General features: G+C 23.7%; 1 protein-coding gene across 1 annotated transcript in view; it reads left to right on the top strand.

Annotated features, from left to right (window-relative positions):
- Positions 1–22,965, top strand: part of LOC411746 — a 58,890-nt gene that overhangs the window by 29,728 nt on the left and 6,197 nt on the right. Inside the window, exons 2-3 of the mRNA XM_026445401.1 lie at positions 17,978–18,296; positions 21,666–21,906. Coding sequence (XP_026301186.1) covers positions 17,978–18,296; positions 21,666–21,906 — 560 coding nt within the window. The remainder of the gene's footprint in view (positions 1–17,977; positions 18,297–21,665; positions 21,907–22,965) is intronic.

Genomic DNA, 22,965 nt, shown 5'->3' with positions numbered 1-22,965 from the left:
AATTTGATTAAGTGAGTACAAAATCAATTTAATAATAATATCCATATATCTAAATTTGAAATTATAAAGAGTTAATTAATTTATATGTTAATAATTTTATTCATTTTTAAATGATAATAAACAAATTGAGATTTATTTTTCCGTTCAAAATTTAATTATAAAATTTTATAAATCAACAATTTATCGATATATAATACAATTACTTTATTTAATTTTACTGTTTATTCTAATTTTAATTTTAAATTTATATAAAAATATAATATTTCTAATTTTTGTAGATACAAAATTTTTATGAAATGAATTTATTATAAAAACTAATATATTTTTCATTTATCTTATTGAAATTGACCACCCAATATTAAATTATCCAAAAACTAAATATTAATATAAATTTTAAATTTTAAAATTCTTTTTAATATGAATCAAAAATTGAATATGTATATATATATCATTTCAAAAATATCATTTGTTATCATTTATTTTTAAAAAAATTATATATATTTTTTTTTCTAGATATTCCCTTTTCTAACCATATTATATCGCAATATTTTTTTTAACCTTCAAGCAAAAAATCAACAGTAACAAACTTATCATATTTCCTTCGTGTGGTCTTCACTTATAGTCTCAACTTTCACACAAGAAAAAGTGTGGAATCGTTCTCCTCAAGTCTTGAAAACAGCTGTTTTCTATATTTCCACAACGTCTGCGTGAGGCAAAAGCAAAAGCAAGATGGCCAACGATGCGCTATACATCCGAGGCATAAATGGTCGGTATCCAGAGAGGGAACGAAGAGAGTATAGTCGATGTCTATGAGAACGACACCAATTGCCAGGCAGAACAGTGAGCAGAGCAGAGAGGTATTCCAGACAGGGTACAAAGTAGATGGCCACGTAAGCGTCGCTATGGATCGTTAAACTGAAATCTGTTAGAGCAACCCTGTACAATGTGGTCGGTTCAACGAACTATTTTCGTTCAAACTACTTCAAAAACTTCCTTTCTTTCTTTTGCCTATCTTTTCTTCTCGTAATTCTTTCGTCTTGTTTAAGTCTAAAATTTGATAGCAAATCTTGAAAGAAATGAAAGAATTTGAATTCGTTAGATCTAATTGATTTTTCTTATTTATTTTGAGGTTATGTTGGTTTTAAATGAATTATTGTGAATTTTTTATTTTATTTAATTAATTTTGATTTAATAATGAAATATAAGATTTAACATGGAATATATTTGAAGATTATTTATTATTTAAAATTTAAAATTTAAAATTGTTTATATTTGTATTTAACTTTTATTAGTGAATTTTTAGTATATCTGAAAGTTTTTTAAAATTTATTGCTATAAAAATAAAAATATAGAAAAAATTTTAAATTAAGATTGATCTAAGTTTAAAAATTTTTCATTGAATTTATTTTAAATTCTTTTTCTTTTCTTTGTTTTCTTTTTTCTTTTATTTCTATCCATCAACATACTTTTATTAAAGAATTTTATATGAAATATTTAGAAAAATTTTAAATCAAGTTCATTTTTCCTTCAGTTTTTACAACAAAAATTCAATTTAACTTTCTTTCAGTTGAAATCTTGATTCAATCTATTTATCTATCCATCTTGATTAAATTTTGAATGAAATATTGGAAGAAACTTATATTGACTTAACTTGGCTTTTATGTTCTTGTAAATTTTTATTCATGTTTCATATTGTTTGAGCTTTTTTTTCACGTCAAAATTAATTTTGATTAAATTTTTAGATTTTATATTTATTACATTTGTCACGAAAAATTAAAAAAAATATCGAATTTAAATCAATTTAGATTCCTTTTTAAATCTTTATGAATTCTTAATTCAATTCAGTTTGTTGACTTCTTTTAAAATTTATATCTATCTTCATTAAATTTCGTATTATATGAAATATTGGAAAAAATTAAGCATAAATCAATTCACGTTGCGTGCAGTTTTCAAGTCTCCTTGAAATATTAATTTTTCATAATTCTACTTGAATTTTTTTTTCTATTTCTATCGAAACGATTTAATTTCAGATTCGGAATGAAATATTAATAAAAATTAAAGCTCGTATTTAGGTCTTCATCAATCTTTAATCCGATTCAATTTTTTTCTTCAATCCAGAGTAGTTCTTTTTTTTTTTTAATCCAGATTCACGGAAAATAGAATTCAATATTAAAAAAGAAACTGAATTTTAGATCTTTTTAAATTTTTTATGTAGTTCAATCTTCTTCTTTGTCGAATTTTATCTGTCTCTTTGTATCCATAAAATATTACAAAAAAAAACTAAAGTGTTTAAATATAGACTCTTTAAAATCATTTGGATATTCTTTTTATTTCTGTTAGATATTTATATATGGAATATAAATTCAAATTGCAGTACAGTAATGAAATGTATAATTATAACATTTTATCTCGTGTTCTATTAAGATATTTCTCAACACTCCGATTTCTACATTTATCACGCTACATCGTTGCAAATCAGCTAATGGTTTTATATAATCAGTCTCGGAGCAACAAATTCACGAGTAAAAGTATGGACGCATGTCACCAGATGTGATCGTTAAAACCGGTTAACTCATTATGATTCGTTACTTTAAGAAAAAATAAAAAATCCTTTTTTTTTTCGTATCAGTTTCTCATCAAAATCATCATGAAACTACAAGATATTTTTCATTGGGATCAGAGTATAAAATAATCATCGAAGAATTTTTCTAATTTATAATATAATAATTATTAATAATAGTTTTTAATAGGTTCAAATTTTTTTTTAAACTTTTACAATTTTTGTTATTCACACAATATAGAATTGATCTTGATAAAAGAAATATATTTCGAAAATATGATTATAGGTTAGGTTTTCTTTACGCAATTTTAATAATATATTCCGTGAATATAAATAAGGAGAAAATATTGTATGAATATAAGTTTGCTAATTTTAAAAATTAGCATAACAAAATTCACAATAATAAAGGATAAAATGAGTTGATAATCAGTATAATTATATCAATAATATCAATTTATTTATTTTATTTTGTTGAATTTTTTTTTTTTACAATTACTAAAAATCAAATGTTTCTCAAAGAATTAATCTAGATTTCTATCAAGATAAAATCATGATTACACGATATTTTTATTTTTTACACAATCATGTCCGATATATATGTTAATGCATTTACTTTTAAATATTTACATTAATATTGAATATATTGTATATTTCAAAAATATAAAGATAAAAATAAAAGTATTATATATACAAAGATTTTAATTTTCTCATTAGAATGTCATGTCTTAAGTATCTTTGTCTATTTAAATTTTTACGATCATATAGATAGCAATTAATTTTTTAATACCTATGAATGTCTTTGAATTTTTTAACTTTTACTTGTTTTTTTATTTTTATAACCATTAAATTAAAGTGAAAATAAATAAAACTGTTATGACGAGGACTTTTATTGCATGCTATAAACAAGTCACAAGAATGAAATATTATTAATATGTTTGTTATAACATTTTACTAATCAATAAATATTGGTATGAGAATTTATTTATCCTTTTCAATTTCTCCTAAAAAAAAAAAAAAAAATGGGAAATATTGAAAATTTTTAATTAATCCTAATTTGATAATAAGAAATTGTAATTTTTTACTTTTATATAAAATATACATTGAAAAGCTTTATTAAAAATTGAAGCATTTTCTGTTTACTTCGTTAAAATATCAAGCGACTTGAATTTATTTTAGATCGGTTTTAATAAATGAACATCTTTCTTCGTGATATATCAGCGAATTTTTCATCCATTGAAATTCAACTTATCAAACACATGCATATTACGTAACTCGTACATTCGTAATCGATTAATATATTACATCATCGTCTGAATATCAGTATTAATATTTTTCTAAAAAAAAAAAAAAAAAAAAAAAAAAAACATTATTTTATACATTGCCAAACAGTTGTAATAATATGCAAAGCCATTTCGTGCATCAATATTTCTATAAATAAAAAATCTATCGTATCACGACTGTCAAATGAAATTATTATTCCTCGTGTGTGTATCGATGCATTGATATCAGATTCTATTTACACGCGCCAGAAAATTTCTTGTCAAGTTTCTCGATAAGATATTTTTATACAATTTTGTATTTGAAATATGATATTATATATATATATATATATATATATATATATATATATATGTGCAGGAAACAGAATAAAAAATTTTTAAAAATATAAAAAGTGATCATAAAAATGAAATTTAAAATGGGAATACACAATAAAAATTTTGTAATATTTTTATGATATTTAAGCTTATGATTTTTCGCAATTCCATGTAAAAAATAAAATTATTTTTCTATATTCGTGTTTCCAAATCCAAGATCATTTTAAGGTCGTGATATATCAAATTATTGAACTCGTTTTCACACCAATTAGAATATTATGAAGCGATATGAAATATTATAGTATTGTCAAAAAAAAAGAATAAATAAAATTCAATTTTTATTTAAAAATTGTCAGAGAAAAACAAGGTATTTTTACTTTTTTATCAAAAAAATAAGTTTTTTAAAATTTATGATATTACTATTTTATATATTATCAGAAAAATAGTAACTTTTTTATTTTTTAGAGATAAAATTAGAGACAAAAAGATTTTAAAAAATGTTTAAATTTAAAATATTTTATTTTTTCATTCGAAATTATTAGCAATAAAGAATTATATTTCTATAACCAAAAATATATTACACTGCAGAACTTGTATTTTTATTTATTATTTCAAATAATATTACTATTATTATTCATATATTATTATTCATAGAATTTTATTCATAATTTTAAATACCATTACTATTATTAATCTAAAACTAATCTAGTAGTCTTAACAAAATAATCAGCGATCAAGAACGCATAATCTATCAGAGCACAGATAACGATCAAAATCACGAGAGATCTCGCGGCAGTTTCATCCTGATCCGTTCTAATTTCCTTTACAGATGGATCATCTATATTTCACCGTGCAATATAAATCACATTACCGCGGGATCCGTTCGCATTATTCACCGGTGGAACACGTTGCAGCCTGAATGCACAAGTTTCTGAAGTTTTTTCGAGTTACGCGGAAAGCTCGTTCATCACGCGAGATTTCACGATCGGATCGAACAACGAATGTAGATTTTTCCCTCGCTCTGGCCGGGCCTCTCGGGTCTTTCCACCTTTTATTTATCCGTTTTATTCGATGGAAATGTGATTTATTTTTTGGCCGCTTGTACATTACAATTTCATAAAAGAGTTCATCGGATAAGGGGGGATATTTTTAAATTAGCGTACGTTTGAAATTGGATATCTTGTATTGATAATATTTTACGATTTGCGGGGGAAAAAAAGAAAAAATAATACGAAAAGTAAAGTAGTTTATTATTTTTTGTCCTTGATAGACTCGTCAAAAGTTTTTATCTTATTTTTTGTGCAGAAGCGAATCTGGGGTCTGGATAGACCCGTTAATTTTATAGAGATTATGAAAAAATTTGTAATAACAATATCTATTATATAATTCTGATAATAATGATAATTGTAAATAATATGATTAAGCGATAAAAAAATAAATTTCTTCATATGCACTTGAATTAATGTTTTTCTCCTTTGTTAAATTAACTTTTACTGCTTTTGTAAAAAAAAAATTTTCGGTATTTAACGATTATACAGCTGTAAGTTATATTTATAAAATTAATTTATCTCTGTCAAGGTATTGTACTCAGTATTCATTAATTTAATCATTATACAATACGATATTAAAATACTATAATATTAATTCAATATTTTCAAAATATTATTTTATACACGGGTAAATTTATGTGAGATAATTTAAAAGTGTTTGTACCATTTAATTTTTCAATTCATCCTTTGTAAATTTTAATTTTGAAAATGATCATTCTTCATTTGCATTAGTTGCAAAATGTTTTCATTTTTTATGTATGCGTTTTAATTATCAATATTATATTAATTTTATTTTAAGAACTCCATTGAAAGAAATTTTATAGGTGTTAAAACATTATGCGCAATTATTAAGCAATGATAATAATAATAAATTGAATGAATAATTTTAAAAACTTTTTTTTTTTTTATTTGTTTTAATCATATATCTCAATTTTTCAATTTGAATTTATTTATTATATTATATAATGAGCCTATGATATGTTAATCAATTTCTCTATGATATGTTAATCAAATAGTCAATCTTTTATTAATAACATATAAAAAGAATTTAGAATTTATTAAAAAATATTTTTTTAAAACAAGTATTTATTTTTAATTGGAAATTTCTTTTGCAATCATGCATTTGTCGATTTACAAATACACTTTAGATTTTAGCATCCAAATTCTTATCATTCTTTAAAAAAAAAAAAAAAAATCCCAATATTCAAAAGTTCCAAATTCCCAATCAATAAAATAATATTAATTATTTTGATATATATATGATATACAATTGACAAAATAATACAAATTTTGCTTTATCTATTGAACTTATCTGTTAAATTAATATTGAATTCTATTATTTATTGATGCATTGTATATTATTTAAAAGACACGATTAAACAAATTTTATTTAACCAATTCAAATTACATAAATACAAATTTAATTTTTTTTTTTAATATTAATATCCACAGCATTACTTGAAAGAGAAAGAGACGATCTAGAAAAGAACATTTTCTCAATTACTAATTCTTTGAATTCTTTTCATATAATAAAATACTAAAAAAAATTTAAACTTGAAAGATAAACACACAATTAAAGAAAATTTCACTGTATTAACGTCGCTGTCATTGTCGTAGAAGATCCTTTTGCTTGAGATGTACCTGTGTCATCCGCCGGCTGAAACTCATTACTCATTTCGGTTGGTACGTCTCTAATTGCAGCTACCTTAATTACTCACAGAGTCGTGAAACGTAGAGACTCTGGGAAACGGGGACGTCATAAGACGCCACGCATATGTATAAACAATAAACGAATGGCGAAGCCGGTGTGAGACTCTCGTCTCATTGAAAAAAATCCTACGAAAGAGGATTTATCGTGAAAAGACGCGAGAAATTCTCAAAATAGAGCTGGAAACGATGATTTTCAAAATAATAGAGATGATGAAGTATGAGCTTTTTTTTTCATATTTCAAAACTTTTGTAAACGTTTTATTTATTATTATTTGGAATAATTGTACGGAATAGTGAGATAATAGGTAATATGATACAAGAGATGATGAATTTTTTTTAAAAATAGATCAAGTTTGAAATTTTCGAAAGAAGTGATATTTAGGATAAATATTGATCATTTTGTGGATCAAAGTAAAGAGATATTGAATTTTTGAAATTTTTCCTTATTTTGTAAAGATGAATGAAAATATTGTAAATTCTTAATGATAAATAAAGTCTTCGAAAGGAAGTATTAAGTTTCAAATAATCAAAATTATGGAAAATGTTATTACTATATAAATTGCATAATTATCCTGTCTCGTTCTAAGAAAAATTAATTGAATGTGGAATTTAAATACATAGAATTAAAAATAATTTTATATTTTATTTTAAATTACTTATTAATTGTCATGATTTTCATTTAGGTGATGATAAAAATAATTATAGATATTAAATAGGAATTTTTATCAAAAAAGGGTGAACAACAGTGATAAAAATTATAAATTTATTTATATATTTGATTATGCATATATATATTGAATTAATAAATTTATTCATAGAAAATGTTTAAAATATAATATTTTATATATCAAATATATCCCTTAATATTTATATAATCCGATTATTATTAATTTACTCAAATATACAAATTTAAAGTTAGAAAATGAAATATATCAATCTTTTCCCTTTCCTTTAAAATTCCGCGATCATTCAAAAATAAATTCGCTCTTTAAAAACCAGATACAATACAATTTCGGACAGAGAAAGATCATCCAACCAAAAAACACTTTCAATTCCAGCATCTTTTCATCTTCAAACTTCACCAGAATTAAAACAGCCGCCTCTCAAATATTCCTCCCTGCAACAATACGTACACACGCATAAAAACAGAATAATAAACCAATGCTTTCGAAAAATAATCCTAGAGGCATTATACACCACCAATCCCAAAATGAAAACCACACTCGTACACCACCTCTCAAAAGTTCTCCTCCTCTACAAAAAAAAAAAAAAAAAAAAGGAAAAAGAAAAAGGAAAGCAAAAAGTATACATCTTCCTCACGACCTGGAAACCTCTCTCCTTCATCTTTCCCTTTTCATCGTCACCCTCTGATGGTTGCTGCCTTTTATCTGGAACACTCATTTGCTACCGTCCACGGAATTTTCGATGGTCTCCCGTTATCGAAAAACCGGAAAATATTAATGGATACACCGTCCAGGCTTGTCGCTCATTGTCCACCCCTCTCTCGAATCAATACCATCGTCGTGTTGTTGCACGAAACAGCCCAAGCCTAGGCTTGATGGCCGGCCAGAACATGGTCCGGGGAACCATTGCCCAATAATCTTTCGGCAAGGACTGGTGGACCTGTCTGCATGGCACAGATGGTTTTCGACGTTATGAAACCACTGGCCGCGGTCAGCTTGCCTCGTTTTTGCTCTGCCATTCCTGTGCTGCCCACCTCTTTTGCCTATTGCCATCATGGAAAACTCGTCTTAGGAATTGCAACCGCTGGGAGGGAATTTCGATGGATGGATGGTTTTTAGGATCGGCCGAGTGGCTTTGAGTGGAGAAATTGTTGAAATATTATCGGTCGGGAATCGAGTTTTTTTCCCTTTTCTTTTTTTTTTTTTTCTTTGTATTTGCAGTTGAGATAGGATTGGTAAGATTTTTCTAGAAGATTCTTTTATTTGTCTATTTTGTTTAGAGGAATTGATGGAGTATGAAAAATTGACTTTTTCTTCTTTTCTTTTTTGTATTTTGTGGCGAAGGATTTTTAAAAATTTTTGGAGGATATTTTTGTTAGTATTTTGAAATTTGTGCATTTTGCTTGAAATTGATTAATGTTTGTGTTGTCGTGAAAAATTTTGAAGAATTCTTGAAGAATCTTTTCGTTTGTATTTTTTGAAGTTTATATTTATTTCAACTAAAGAAATAGAAATAAGAAATTGTGAAATATGGTTGATGAGGAGTTGGATTTTTATTTTATTTTATTTTTTTTATGTTTGTGAAATATTTATGATTTCTCGAAAGTATAATCTTTTGAAATCTGTGTTACATTTGTGATATTTTATGCCAACACAATTTATTTTCAGAAAGTGTTCGTAATATACAATAATACAAGCATTAAAGATATTCATATCTATAATTTTAGTCATAATATAATTTGGATCATTTTATTTTTGATGTATTTTTCATTAAAAGTTCATAAAATGGAGATGAAAGATCGAAACAAAATCACAAAATGAACTCTTAAAATTTACTTTTCCAATTATTTATAATTCGTGTTGCAAGAAAATTTTATGCGCTTATAAACTTGTCTCCGTTAATTTTGAATAATTTAAACAAAAAAATTTTCATTTCTTATCACGTTTCTTATTGTAAAAGTACCGTTAAGAAAAATTAACTTTACAAAGTGAAAGTAAAGATTTCGTTGTTTAAAATAAACTCAAAAGAATTATAGTAAAGAATTATAGTTTTTTTTTAGAGAATATCTTAATAATATTTATTTGTAAAATATATTTTTTAATTATAATTAATTATATTAACACGTAGAAATTAACATGATTTTATAATCAAAATAATAAAATGATATAAGAATTTGTTTAAAAAAAAAAGAAAAGAAAGAAGGAAAAGGAAATCAAAATAGAATATCAAATCCAGATATCATATAAAATTGTATAAAGGATTAATGGAATGGGATTTTTTTAGAACCAGTGTGTAGACAAAATGAATTGATAGAAGTTTTGAAGAAATGGAGATGATTGAAATACAGTGGAGTTTATATGTATATAGGATTTTTAGGAATGGAGCCATATATGTCAGAAATTATTATTGGATTTTATAGAATTGGTAGTATTTCTTGAAATTAATTTCTGAAATACATTTTGTTCTTCATTTTAAAAACCTAGATTTTTCAATGAAATATTTACACATTTTTGATAAACTTATGATAAATTAATAATGGCAAAAAATTCATTATATTATATTTAAAAAAATAAATAAATTCTTATCAAGTTTTTAATATTCTACAGAAGAAATATTACACTAATAAATGATATTAATTAATTAAAAATCAATATTTTTGGTATCTTTGGTATTGGTATCTTTAGATATTTTTTTTTTCTTTAAATATTTCTAAAGTTTAATTTGTTCATCTATAATAAATATTATAATTAAATTACGAATAAGTATGTCAGACGATGTGGAACAAGGCAAAAATAAAATACGTAAATATGCACGTGCTTATGCATAATTTACATGTATGAATGTTATATGCAAATAGAAGAAAGACACGTCGCAGATGAAAAGACAGTTATTGTGAAAGAAGGAAGTAATATATTATGCCTTGATAATTTATCATAATTTTATTTTTTCTCTGTTTTCTCTGCTTTTTTTAATTCATCTAAAATATTTTTTTATAAATAAATTTCAAATATCTATGTAACTTGAATTTAAAAAAATTTTTTGATTAAAATACTTTTATTCTTTGCTTTCTTTTATTCATGCAAATCGATTCTTTACAAATTTGTTGCAAATACAAAATTATTTTTTTTAATTCAGAAAAATTACTTACAAGATTTTAAATTTTTGTTTTAGATTATTATTTCTCTCTATACAATTATAATATATATTTTTTTAATTAATATAAATTAATGAAAATTATATTTTTCTTTATAAATAATATGATTTATTTTTATATGTAAAATTTATATTAACAATATTCTAATTCAAAAATTTATTATCTACATTTACATTTGTATCCTATTCAAGATTATAGATTAAAATTAATAATACTTGTTATTGTATTGACTATGATTTTCATTTTGATAAAAAATTATATATGATACATCGAATTGAAGACAAGATTGCAGACAAGATAAAATGTTCAACGAATTAAATTACATGTTTAAAATGTTTGAATAAAAACTTCTTCACACAAGGATTATGAAAAACGTGTGTAGATTTATAATCCATAATAATGAGTTCTTGAAAATAATAAGATAATTCAATTATAAAAACACACAATGGAAAAATAGAAGAGCTTCATACAATTTTTCTGATCCTAGTTGGATAAAAATCATTTTCGTCCGCAATCTTTTGACAGGAAATTGAACAGAAAGACGAACAAAGGGAACAAAAATTTCTTTCTATCTCGTTCCAACTAATTTTTCCCAACATTCGGTCAGTTTCAGTCACGAAACCATAATCCAAACAATAGATTGAGAAAATAGACTAAGAGAAGAAAACATAATAGAATAAGAGAAAGAAAACATCATTCAGTTTCTAGGAAATTGATTATCTACGATTTGAATTATTAACAAGTGATGTTTAATTTTTGAATAGTAATTAATATAATAAACTTTGATTAAAATGGATTTGTTTTTGTATATTTAAGAAATTAATCTCGCGTTATTGTTATATAATTGTTATATTTAAAATTGAAATACAATTTTTATACATATTTATAAAATACGTAAAAGTTTTAATTAATTTTAATTAATTATGAAATGAAAATAATGATATTTAATGTTATCTATATATTATTAATTATTTTTCGTAGATAAGAAGAATGATTGCAAGATATCTAATTTTATTTTACTATTTTTATATTACTATTATCTAACATATTTATGAAAAAATAATTATTTTATTAAAAAACAAATAATTAATACTGTTGTCATAATAAACGATATTCTTAGATCAATTCCAGAACTCAATTTTTCTACATAACAAAATAAACATAAAAGTTTGTATTCAGAAAACTCGTGGCTTATTTATCAAGTTACAGGTATAGTTTAAGTTTGCTTAAGTTATTTAGTGAAATCAGACGAAGATAAAGAATGAAATGACAATGTGACAGAGATAGAATGATCTCACTCTGCCTCTTATTTCATCTAAAGTAAATTTAAATTGCTTATAACAAACAAGCTTCAACATTTTTGCATACCAATTTTGCTATTTGTTTCGACGTCTAGAATCATTCTCTAAAAATATTTCATCATTATATTAACATTTTGTATTATATATTTCCTCCAATAATTCATAAGAAATGAATATTGTTTATTTTTTAATTCAAATCGTATATAAGTAAAAAAAAAAAAATTTACTCTAAATCATTCATTTTCTCGATTTTTTACAGAAATGGAATTACTTTCATAATGAGTGGTCCATTCGAATCATTTTAAAATCCTCCTCTTCCTTTTTTTTTTCTTTTTTTATACCTTTTTCTATTTATTTTCCTCTCCACGAAACTTGCCTATACAGACACGTAGTCACGAAATCGCAATCGAGACACACAATGACTTCACCTGTATCCCGAGTGTCGGTTACCTGCTTACGTGTTTCATCGCTAGCTATGTAGTCTCGGAAGGCTATTATGATAATAGTACTTTCATTACGAAAGGTCTTCATTATCTTACCGCGATTCGATCTACCCGGATCAATATCATTTCCCTCTTACATTTCATTAAACGCGCGTATCGCTCTTTCTCTCTTCCTCCCTCCCGCCATTTCAGATCTCCTCCATCTCTGTAATTTGACCGTAATTTTCATGAAAATACGTCATGGATTTTGTGATTTTTCAACCAAACTATACTTATTTCGCGTCTGTGTGCGTAATTGTGATATCAAAAACACTTTCAACCCTCCCCACCCCCTTTCGACGTTCCATCGTTTGGCCGCCATTATATGCTTGATTGTATATTAGCCTCGATTTTACTCTGCTTTACTTTTCATGCTTTACGATCATGATTCATGTTTTGTTTCCTCATATATGTCGCGTTTTATCGAGTATTATTTATTATTATTTTTTTTAAATATTCGTTTGAGAGAAATCTACGTTGATTGAAATGATTAATAAGTGTAATACGAAATATTAGTAAGATAAATAACACAGGATGGGTGTTTAATGTTTTTATGCAATTGGGGTAATTTTATTATATCGTTAAGATAAAGAATTATTAAATGCTGGATTGAGTAAAGCAACGTGTTTTGGTTTATAATAAAATAATGTTTATGAAAATTGAATTGAATAATTGAATAATATACAGCGATTAAACAGAAAATAGTTATTTTCATAATTCATTTTTATTTCATAATTGATATATCATATTAAAAAATTTTTGTAAATATTTTTCGCTAATAATAAAAGCTGCAAATTCTTTTTTCTTTGAAATTATAGATAATAAATAAAAATAAATAGATTATAATTAAATATATGATTTGAAAAAATGTTAATATTATTAAATTAATAATCAAATACAAAGAATGCGTAACACTAAATGAGATTATAAATTAACATAAATAAAAAAAATTTTATTTTATGAAAATTTATTTATATTAGTAATTGAACATTGCATATATTTGAAGTTGATTTAATTTTATTTAACTCTAACTTTGATATGATAATAGCATTCGTTCGCAAAGAGTTAATAAATTATGCATTTATTGCCTATCTTTATAATAAAAAAATATATTTTTATAAACAAGACATAATATATTAAAATTTAATATCTGTGTTTTATGGAAAATATATATATATGTATATTTTTATTTATTTATCCCTTTCACAATGAATATCAAGATAGGCTCAAATAAGCAATTTAACAGATGTTGATATTATGCATGAAAGTGTTCTTCAACAAGTTCTCAAACAGTTGTTCATACGTTCTTGTTTCATCACGCAGTGACAAATATCTTAATGACTCACATTCCGTCGAGGAGAAAATAAGAAACCACGATTTCAACGAATCGTTATAAGGAAAAGTTGAAACATGTTGTTAAAATTAATCTCTTGGTGTAATGCTTCTTCAAATTACTCTTGGTACATAACATGTCGTAAGACTTCTCTTGGATGTAATCAAGTTTTCGCCTTTTCACGTCCTCGTTAATCATCGACTCAACGTTCATCAATCTATTCAAAATGGTAAATCTATTCAAGTATCAGGATTAAGGAAAAAGAATTTCTAGATAAATCCGAAGGAGTTAAATAATTAATAAAATTGTCTGGCAAATAAAGATGTTGAAGTTTATTTTGTCTTTTTTTTTTTTTTCTTGATTAAATGTTCAATTTAGCATTTTGAAAAATATGGAAACTGAACATTTTTATCGGAGATAGATTGAAACCAAATTTTTAGATTTGTGAAATTCGAAATTTTATTGATATCGCGAAATGTTCGAATATTTTTCGTATTCGTGTTTCATTTTTTAAGTTTTTACTCTTTTTTTATAGAGTTTTTTCTTTTTTTTTTTCTTTTCTAAAAATTAGTTCATTATGAAGTAAAATTTTTATAAATTTTGATTTTTAAAATTTCAAATCTTGAAACTTAAAAACTTTTTGGAATTATTTGATTTTTGAAAAGATTCGTGGTTTCTAATATTACATCTTTAATTTTTTTATCTTTTTTCTGGTATAAATATAAATTAAACTATTATTTATTATTTATCTTAAAAAATAAAAAAAATCTTAAAAAAAAATTATTAAAATAAGATATTCATTTAGAAAAATAATATTCTACTAAATACAATTAAAAAAAGAATAAATTGTTCTTTGTTTATTTCTTTGATTATATAAATATATATTATCTTATTCTTAGAAATAGAATTTTTATATATTTTTTAAAATATTTAAAATTTTCAGGAATAATAAAATCCATTCAAATTATTTCTAAAAAGATTGGATAGAGATTAAAAGTAAATAATTTATATATTTAAATTTATTAAATATAATTTAATTTTTTCCAAAATTTATTTGAAAAAATTTGATTCAATAAAATTATTTTATTAAAATTTATTCGAATATCGTTAATATATTTGTCCATTTTATAACTCCATTCGTCAGCTGTAACTATTTTCGAAAATTGTTAAATCATTCATCTATATATTTCATATATGATACATTTGTATTTACATTATAAATACGTAGCAAAATTTAAGTGTATATCTAAATATATTTCATCTTGACGAACAAAATTAGAATGTTACGAAGAAAATAAATTGGCACATGTAATAACTATTCTCTCCATTCCAATGCGAAACATCTTTCAACAGTACTTTATTATATTTTCATAAAAGAAATTCAAAATCATCATTTTGACATGTTGTTTTAATTCTAATATTAACTTATTAGAATAAGAAAATAAAAAAAAATCAAATCTTCTAAATAATGAAATAAAAACTTTTCTTAATTTTAAAATCTTTTCTTTTTTATTATTTCTCAATTATTTTTCTTTTTCATTATTTGATTTTTTCTTTAATTTTCTAACTTCATCCCCAATATTTTCATAATTTTAGATTCTAAAATTTTCATTAAAATTATTTCTAAAAATAAAATATGACTTTTTACGATTTATTACAGTCCGAAAACAGTTTTGAAAATTGCAAAAAATCTTTTTTTATTTTCTCTTATTTTCTCTGTTTTTTCTTTAATTTTTTAATTTCTCCTTCAATTTCCCTCAATTTTCTTCTTTTTATTTCTCTATTTTTTTTTCTATTAATCTATATTCCACATAATCTCTTTTCGTTCTTCTTCGTTAAAAATATAAGATTATCAATCTATATCATGTTTATCAATCTAGCATAAATAGCTCGATACGTTAAACTGTTAAGCTTAGAAGGAAACAGTCTGTCAATGACCCAGATATCCAGCAACGTGGCGTTCGAATTCCCAGTCCACCGACTCGCCCAATCGATTCCTCTTCTTCCACCCATACACTGAATCCTACTCACGAAATAAAATAAAATCCTACGAAAAAGAAATAGAACTTTGATGAAATAGAAGGAATATCGTTCCTTCCAATATAATAATGCAATCGATATCGATTTTGTATAATTAAATATTAACTTATTATACGGCTGATATAAAACCATGATATAAGATAAATATTAATATTATTAAACATTTTAAATATATATATATATATATATTTTTTTTAAATTAAATATCGAGATAAAATATTCTTTGTTATTACACAAATAATAAAGTTGGAATTCATTGAAGTTGAGAATTTTCATTACAGAAAAAATTGATTGTATTTAAATATAAAATATGAGGAATATTATCAAACAATTTGATAATATTCTGTTTTTCTTTTTAAATGAAATATTATGATACAAAATATTCTTTATTATTATACGAATAGTGGAAAAATGTTTTTATTGAATATCCAATTTCTACTCTATAAAAATTAAATTTTCTATTATCGTAAACTTTTTTTTGTTATCTAATTTCTGATTTATAGAAAAATTAATTGTTCATTGAATTGATTTTTACCTAAATTATATATTTAGAAAAAAAACTTGTTGCATAATCCTTTAATAGTATCGAAAACTGATATGAATACCAACTGGTATTTATCCCAATTATATCTATTACTGTGCATACAAATTTCAAATACAAGTTGTTTAAAACATCACCGGAAATAATTCAGACGTTCATTATAAACATACACAACGTTCCATTCATAAAATAAATACGATGCTTTTATGAGTTAATAAAAAATTAAAAATGTATATTATTATATAACATAATAATTTATTGTAAATTAATTATCTTTATATTTTTTTTTTCATTCTTTTGTTCATCTTTTCTTTATTCTTTTTTTTCTTTATTCTTTTACTAATTAATTTTGACATTTTTCCAGACATGTTATGCACTCTCTGTTTTGTACTCTCTACATTCTTTCATTATGTAATTATAATTATATTTTTGTTTTCACATAATATATATGTACATTTCGTCTTAGCATATTTCCTATCACTATTTATTATCTTTTCATTTATTGCATTATCTTTAATAATTATCACCTATAAAGCAACAAGTATTTTAATTATAAATACAGTTTAATTTTAATTTCTTAATTTTAACAAAATTTTAGTAGATAGTGGAATGTATGATCAATACTTAACTCTTTAAATTTTAACTGAGATAAATGAGACTCCTATAATTAAAAAGTTTTCTCTGCAATTTCTTTCTAATTTTGAATTAACTTTCATTAAATGTTTTTACGATTATATCAAATTTTAAACGACGATCATTTATGAGTGATATTTACTTATTTATTTATTTTTAACAAGTAAAAGTCTGAAAAAGTTTGAGGAAAATTTCTTTAAAAATCTTTAAATATTTTAAATTGAAATTATGAAATTAACAGAAAATAATATCTTGTTTTGAATATCTATTACTATTGCAAACATATAGGGTGTTAATATATTCTCAGGATTATATATTCTCATTATTAGCGATTCTAGATTCTAAATTCGTCAAAGCAAATATAAAAATTGGTGTATAAAAAGGTTAAAGGTTATTTTTAAGTTATTTTATAAGTAATTAAAGTTTGCGTTGAATAAAGTATGACTGAAATTGTTTTATCTCAGTTTAACCAATACTTTACTCCTATCTCGCTTCATCTAACGTGAATTTAATAAATAAGTCTCAACCAATATTTTTATATTCCAACTTTTATATTTGTTTTAGCCTTTAAAATCGACCTTCCAAAGTATACTCTGTGTTTAGGAAAAAAAAAACTCTGGTTTTTTAAGACATGGAATAATCCCTATTTATTTAAATTTTTATTTAATAATTAGTACAATCTAATGAAATCGTTCAATATAGTATAGTTTTAAAGTAAATTTTTAAAAATTCCATAAGATATCTTTTTATCTCTTCATATTTCCTTACGTATACTTCTTCGAGTATTAATTTTTCGAAAATCAAATTACTTTATTTAATACGTTCAATCATTTCGATTTCCAAATTAATCCAAGCCAATTAACTTCCAAATATTAATTAATAATCGTTTTTACAGAGGCCTACCGTGCGGCGTACAACCCCCTGAACCGGTACCGGATCCTGATGGCGACAAATTGGCAACAATCGCGGCCCGATTCAGCTATTTCCAAGAGAGGAAGAGCACGTTGACCGCTGCGAAAGTCGATCTTCGTAGGAACATCAATCCACCGGCCAGGTACAAGAATGCGCGGCCAACGGTCAGGTTGAGGCCGCGCCAGGTGCTTTGCAGCAAGTGTAGATCGATCTGCAACGAGAACAGTGAGAATGTGGACGTCAGCAGAAAACGGAAACACGACGAGATTCAGCAGGAACAGCAGCAGCCTCAGCAGCAGCAGGTAATATTTCCTTCTTATTGTGAGACTGATAAGAAAAGATTCCGGTCGAGTGTATGTGTAACATTTTATTTTTACAACATGTCCTCCTCTTTGTTTGTTAACACGTGAAGAGTATTGGATGTTTTGCACGTGATGACTTATTCTCTCAATATTGTTAATTCTTTGATCTTTTTGTGCAATTATATACACATATTTAGCATATGTATGGTAAATGTGTTTATTTAGTAGATTCAAAATTTATATTACGAAATTATTTTTTTCTTTTAAAAGATTAAAACTTCTTATTACATGATTTTATATTATTTATATTAGATATATTTGATTTTTATTTGAAATTTATTTGGAACATGATAAATGGTTTAATAATTGATTAATTGGATTATCTGTTAATTGATATTTTCTTTTGATTATAAAAATGTACGTACAATGTTAATTTCTAAATTTTTTGTTATTTATATTTTTATTTACATTTCTCTATTTATATTATATAATTTATACAATATATTTTTCAGATAATAAAAGTAATAATAATAGTAAATAATAGATAAAAACAATAAAACATATTAATGACTAGATATTGCAGAGATATTATATATCCATTTATTTGGAATTTGAGTTTTTATATTTAAAAAATTGTTATTGATTATTTTTTTATATAATATAAAAATTAAATTTATATTTATTTTAAATACTTACATTATAAATTAATAAATTATTAATTTCAATTTTTAATAATAATTAATAATATTTAAAAAATAATAAGTCAAACATAATATACATATATTTACATAAATTTGTTAAAATTTTATTTTTATTTATTTGTATATTTATATATTTCTGAATCTCTATAGAATATTAAATCATTAAATTTTTTAGTTTTTTTCAAAAAACTAAAAATAGACAAAATATTTGTGTATTAATTATAAATCACCAATACAAAATGATATAATAATAATATATTCTTGATACATCTTTAAAATATCGATTCTAAAAATCAAAAAAAGGCAAAAGTTAATCAAAACAAAAATGTCTATTTATCAAATTATAAGCAATTAAATTTTATGTTAAATAAAGTAAGAAACAGAGTGATAATGCAACAAAAATAGAATGTCTCGTTCTATCTATCTCTCTTCATTTTATAATTATAATAAATAAATATACATCAACATTTTTGTATACAAATTTTTGAATTAACTCTGCAAAGAATATATATTAATGAATATATTTGATATAAATAGTTTTAATTTTTTTATAATTGAATGCAAAAATAGAAAAAATAGATAAATATTCACATGTTTTTTTAAATAGAATTTTTTTTATTATGTTAGTTGTTTACGTATAATTTTTTATAAAAAAAAATAATCTATTCATATATAAAAAAAATGGTAAGTTTAACAAAATTTTAAACTTGAATTTTTCAAAAATTCAAAAATAAAAAAGATAAGAAACACGAAATGATATATTGTCTTCATGTTTCTTTGTTTCTTGTCTTTAAATATAATCTATAAAATATAATCTTCTAAAAATCTTCTTATAAATATCTAAATTAATAATATCTTTATTTATGAACAATATTAATATTTTTTTTATGAAAAATTATCAAATATTCATTAATATATTTTCAGTTTAAAAATTGATCTTCATACTTATTTATTTATTGCAATAATAACATAATACAAAAATCATGATTTTAAAGAAATCGAATTTTGAACATTTCCAACTCCTATAATACAACTTTTAAAAATATTAAATATAATAATTCTCATTAAATATAATAATTCTCATTACGCAAGCCAAATCTGTTTAGTTATCTGTGCACCATCCTGTATAAATTGATGATTGAAAAGCACGTAAATCCAGCTTGCACAACTTCGTGAAAGTTCAATCATGCTTTATAACGAAGTTTATTGTTATGATGCTTGGATGGTTAAAAACCGTCAAATATGACACGTGGTCGTGGAAAGTTTCAGATCTCAAAGTGGCGAAACTTCGAGTAGGGACGAGTAAATTGGGTTGGAGGAAACTTGGTCGAATGAGAACACGCCAGACTATGGAAGAAAGTCATACGATTTTGAACTAGAGGAAAAGTAGCTTAACGCGTTGTCTTGAGAGGCCCACTTACATTGTGCGAATACCAGTTTGATTCTTGCATGGGCAAGTTGCCTCGCAAGTTCTTCCTACTTTAACACAAAGTGTTCTAATGGTACATTTAATACCAACGTTTTCATCTTGCCTTATACGTGTTTGCAGATTGTGTAGTAGAAGATACTGTTTCTTGACTCGGTGTCGGATGAATATATATATTCTTAATGCCGTGACTTATGTTTGAAGTTTTAACGAAAAGTTTTAAAATTTTGTTTGTCATAATAAATTTGTCTCGAAATAATATAATATATGGAATAATATTCATTTAAATAGGCGGAAAATATTTTTTAAGAATTCTTTTTTGAATTCTTTGTGGTTTTTCTTTTTAGAAATATTTTTCAAACTTTTTGGGATTTTTTGAAGATATTTTAAAAGAAAATTATTAAGATAACATTTCAATGTGTTGAATTATGATAAATTTATATTCGTTTTGAGATTTTCTTTTCTGAAGATTTTTTACAATTGGGATATTTTCTTTGTAATATTTTTAGAATTTTCTTTTACTTTCAACTTACATTTTCTTTTACTTTCTCTTTTAATTAAATTATATTTTATTTGTAATTATTGTAAATGATTTTTTTGCAAAATTGCGTGTTGATAGATTGCAACAGATTAAGTTTTCTTGGTATTAAGATTGCAATATATCTGCATCTAATATTTATTCAAGTTTAATTTACGTAATTTGCATATTTATATATTAAAATATTAGAATGGAATTTGAATTACATTTTGTTTTATCGTGAACTGTTAGAAGTTGAAGATGAAATTCACTATCTCTAACAGGATGTATAATAAAGATAAAATGTTATTATCAATCGTCACAAATGTATAATTTATGAATCATCTAAATAAGTTTTAAGTTCTAATTAATTAATCAGAAGAAATTTAATAGAAATAACATATCGAAAGAATCTTTTAATTATGTAATAATTTATTTATTTATAAAATAATTGTAAATATTAATATTCTAAACAAATTATTTCCATACAAAATGCAACAAGCGACAGATGTAAATATTACAATATTAACTATAATTATAATTCTGTACATTAAATAACATTTTTTTTTTTTTTCATTTTCAAAGTTCGTAACTTCTTTTTTAAGATCCATATTTTATAGAATATAATTTTTCAATTCGAAACCAGATGCGGAATTACAAATGGACCGGCTCTCAGTCGATTTTTCACGCATCGATAAAAACGAATGATGTTTCGATTCGATTAGGTCACGGGCCATGGATCCACTCGAAGAAGCGATCGACGTTGCGGTCAGCAGCCGCAAAAAGCTTCGAGAGTACTGTTCTCCGAGTGTCAGAGCGAGAACATTACGGTGTCATCTCACCAAACGGCCAAATCCTCGTCATCCACAGCTCTCAGTCCCGATTCGTCGAAGCTTGGACCATCTCTCATCCCTAAAATTTCGAGACTGCAACCGAATGAAATCAACAACGCTTTACAAGCAAACGGTCAGTTCTCTTATTCATTACATTCGAATACTATATCAGATTTAGAAGATAATTCGATATGTCTTTTTTTTTTTTTAGAATAAAATCAATCATTTAAAAAGAAACTATATGAATCTTATCCTTTGAAAATTTAAGATTTATTCGATACTTTTAGTAATTCTGTTCCATTTTTCAAACGATTATCGAATTTCTTGAAGAAAGAAAGATAATAGTTTTGATTCAATGAAGTTATACGCTCTTTTGCATCTCGTCCAATGTTTGTTTGAAATAAGATTAAGAAACAAATGAATCATTTGCGAATTTTTTTTTATATCTTCTGAGACCAATAGATTGGAAAAACAACAAATAGGAAAATAACAATTCATGGATCAGTAAAAAATAAATATTTCCTTTTTGAATATATTTGCATAAAAATTAAATAAAGATAAAAAATATAAAATAAAAAGTTAAAAGTGATTAATTTTTTTTTTATCTTTTAGCAATTATCTATGTGGATTACGTATTAAGTGAATTACGTATCAGATGAATGATTTTATATAATCATTTTAAATAATTCATAAATTATTTCTATGAAAAAATGTTTAATATAAAAAAATTGTAAAGTGTGGACGAAGAGATAATATGATATTATTCATTTTCTGCAAATAGAGGATATGTGAATGTTATGTTTGTTTTTTAATTTGAATCATATATCTTGTAAAGATCAGATTATTCAAAAAAATTATGACAAAATTACTTTTTATATAGAAAAAAATTATTATTTTAAAAATTTATCTAGGATGGAAGATAATAAATATAAATATGTTTTTCTTATCTTGCCTATTTTACAAAATTCAAATTAAAATATTTTCTAAATCAAACAATTTTTTACTATAAATAATTTTAGATAATTTTTTATAGGAAATAATAATCATTATGATTAGTATATTAAAAAATATATGATTCTTTCTTTAAAAAATAATCAATATTATATATATATCTATTTGCAAGAAATGAATAACATCAAATTGTTTCCTCTTTTACATTATGCAACTTTGAAATATTGAAATATTTTTTCAT

This window comes from Apis mellifera, linkage group LG15 (assembly GCF_003254395.2).
Source record: "Apis mellifera strain DH4 linkage group LG15, Amel_HAv3.1, whole genome shotgun sequence".
NCBI lineage: Eukaryota > Metazoa > Arthropoda > Insecta > Hymenoptera > Apidae > Apis > Apis mellifera.
This window is presented reverse-complemented; position numbering and strand designations above follow the sequence as displayed.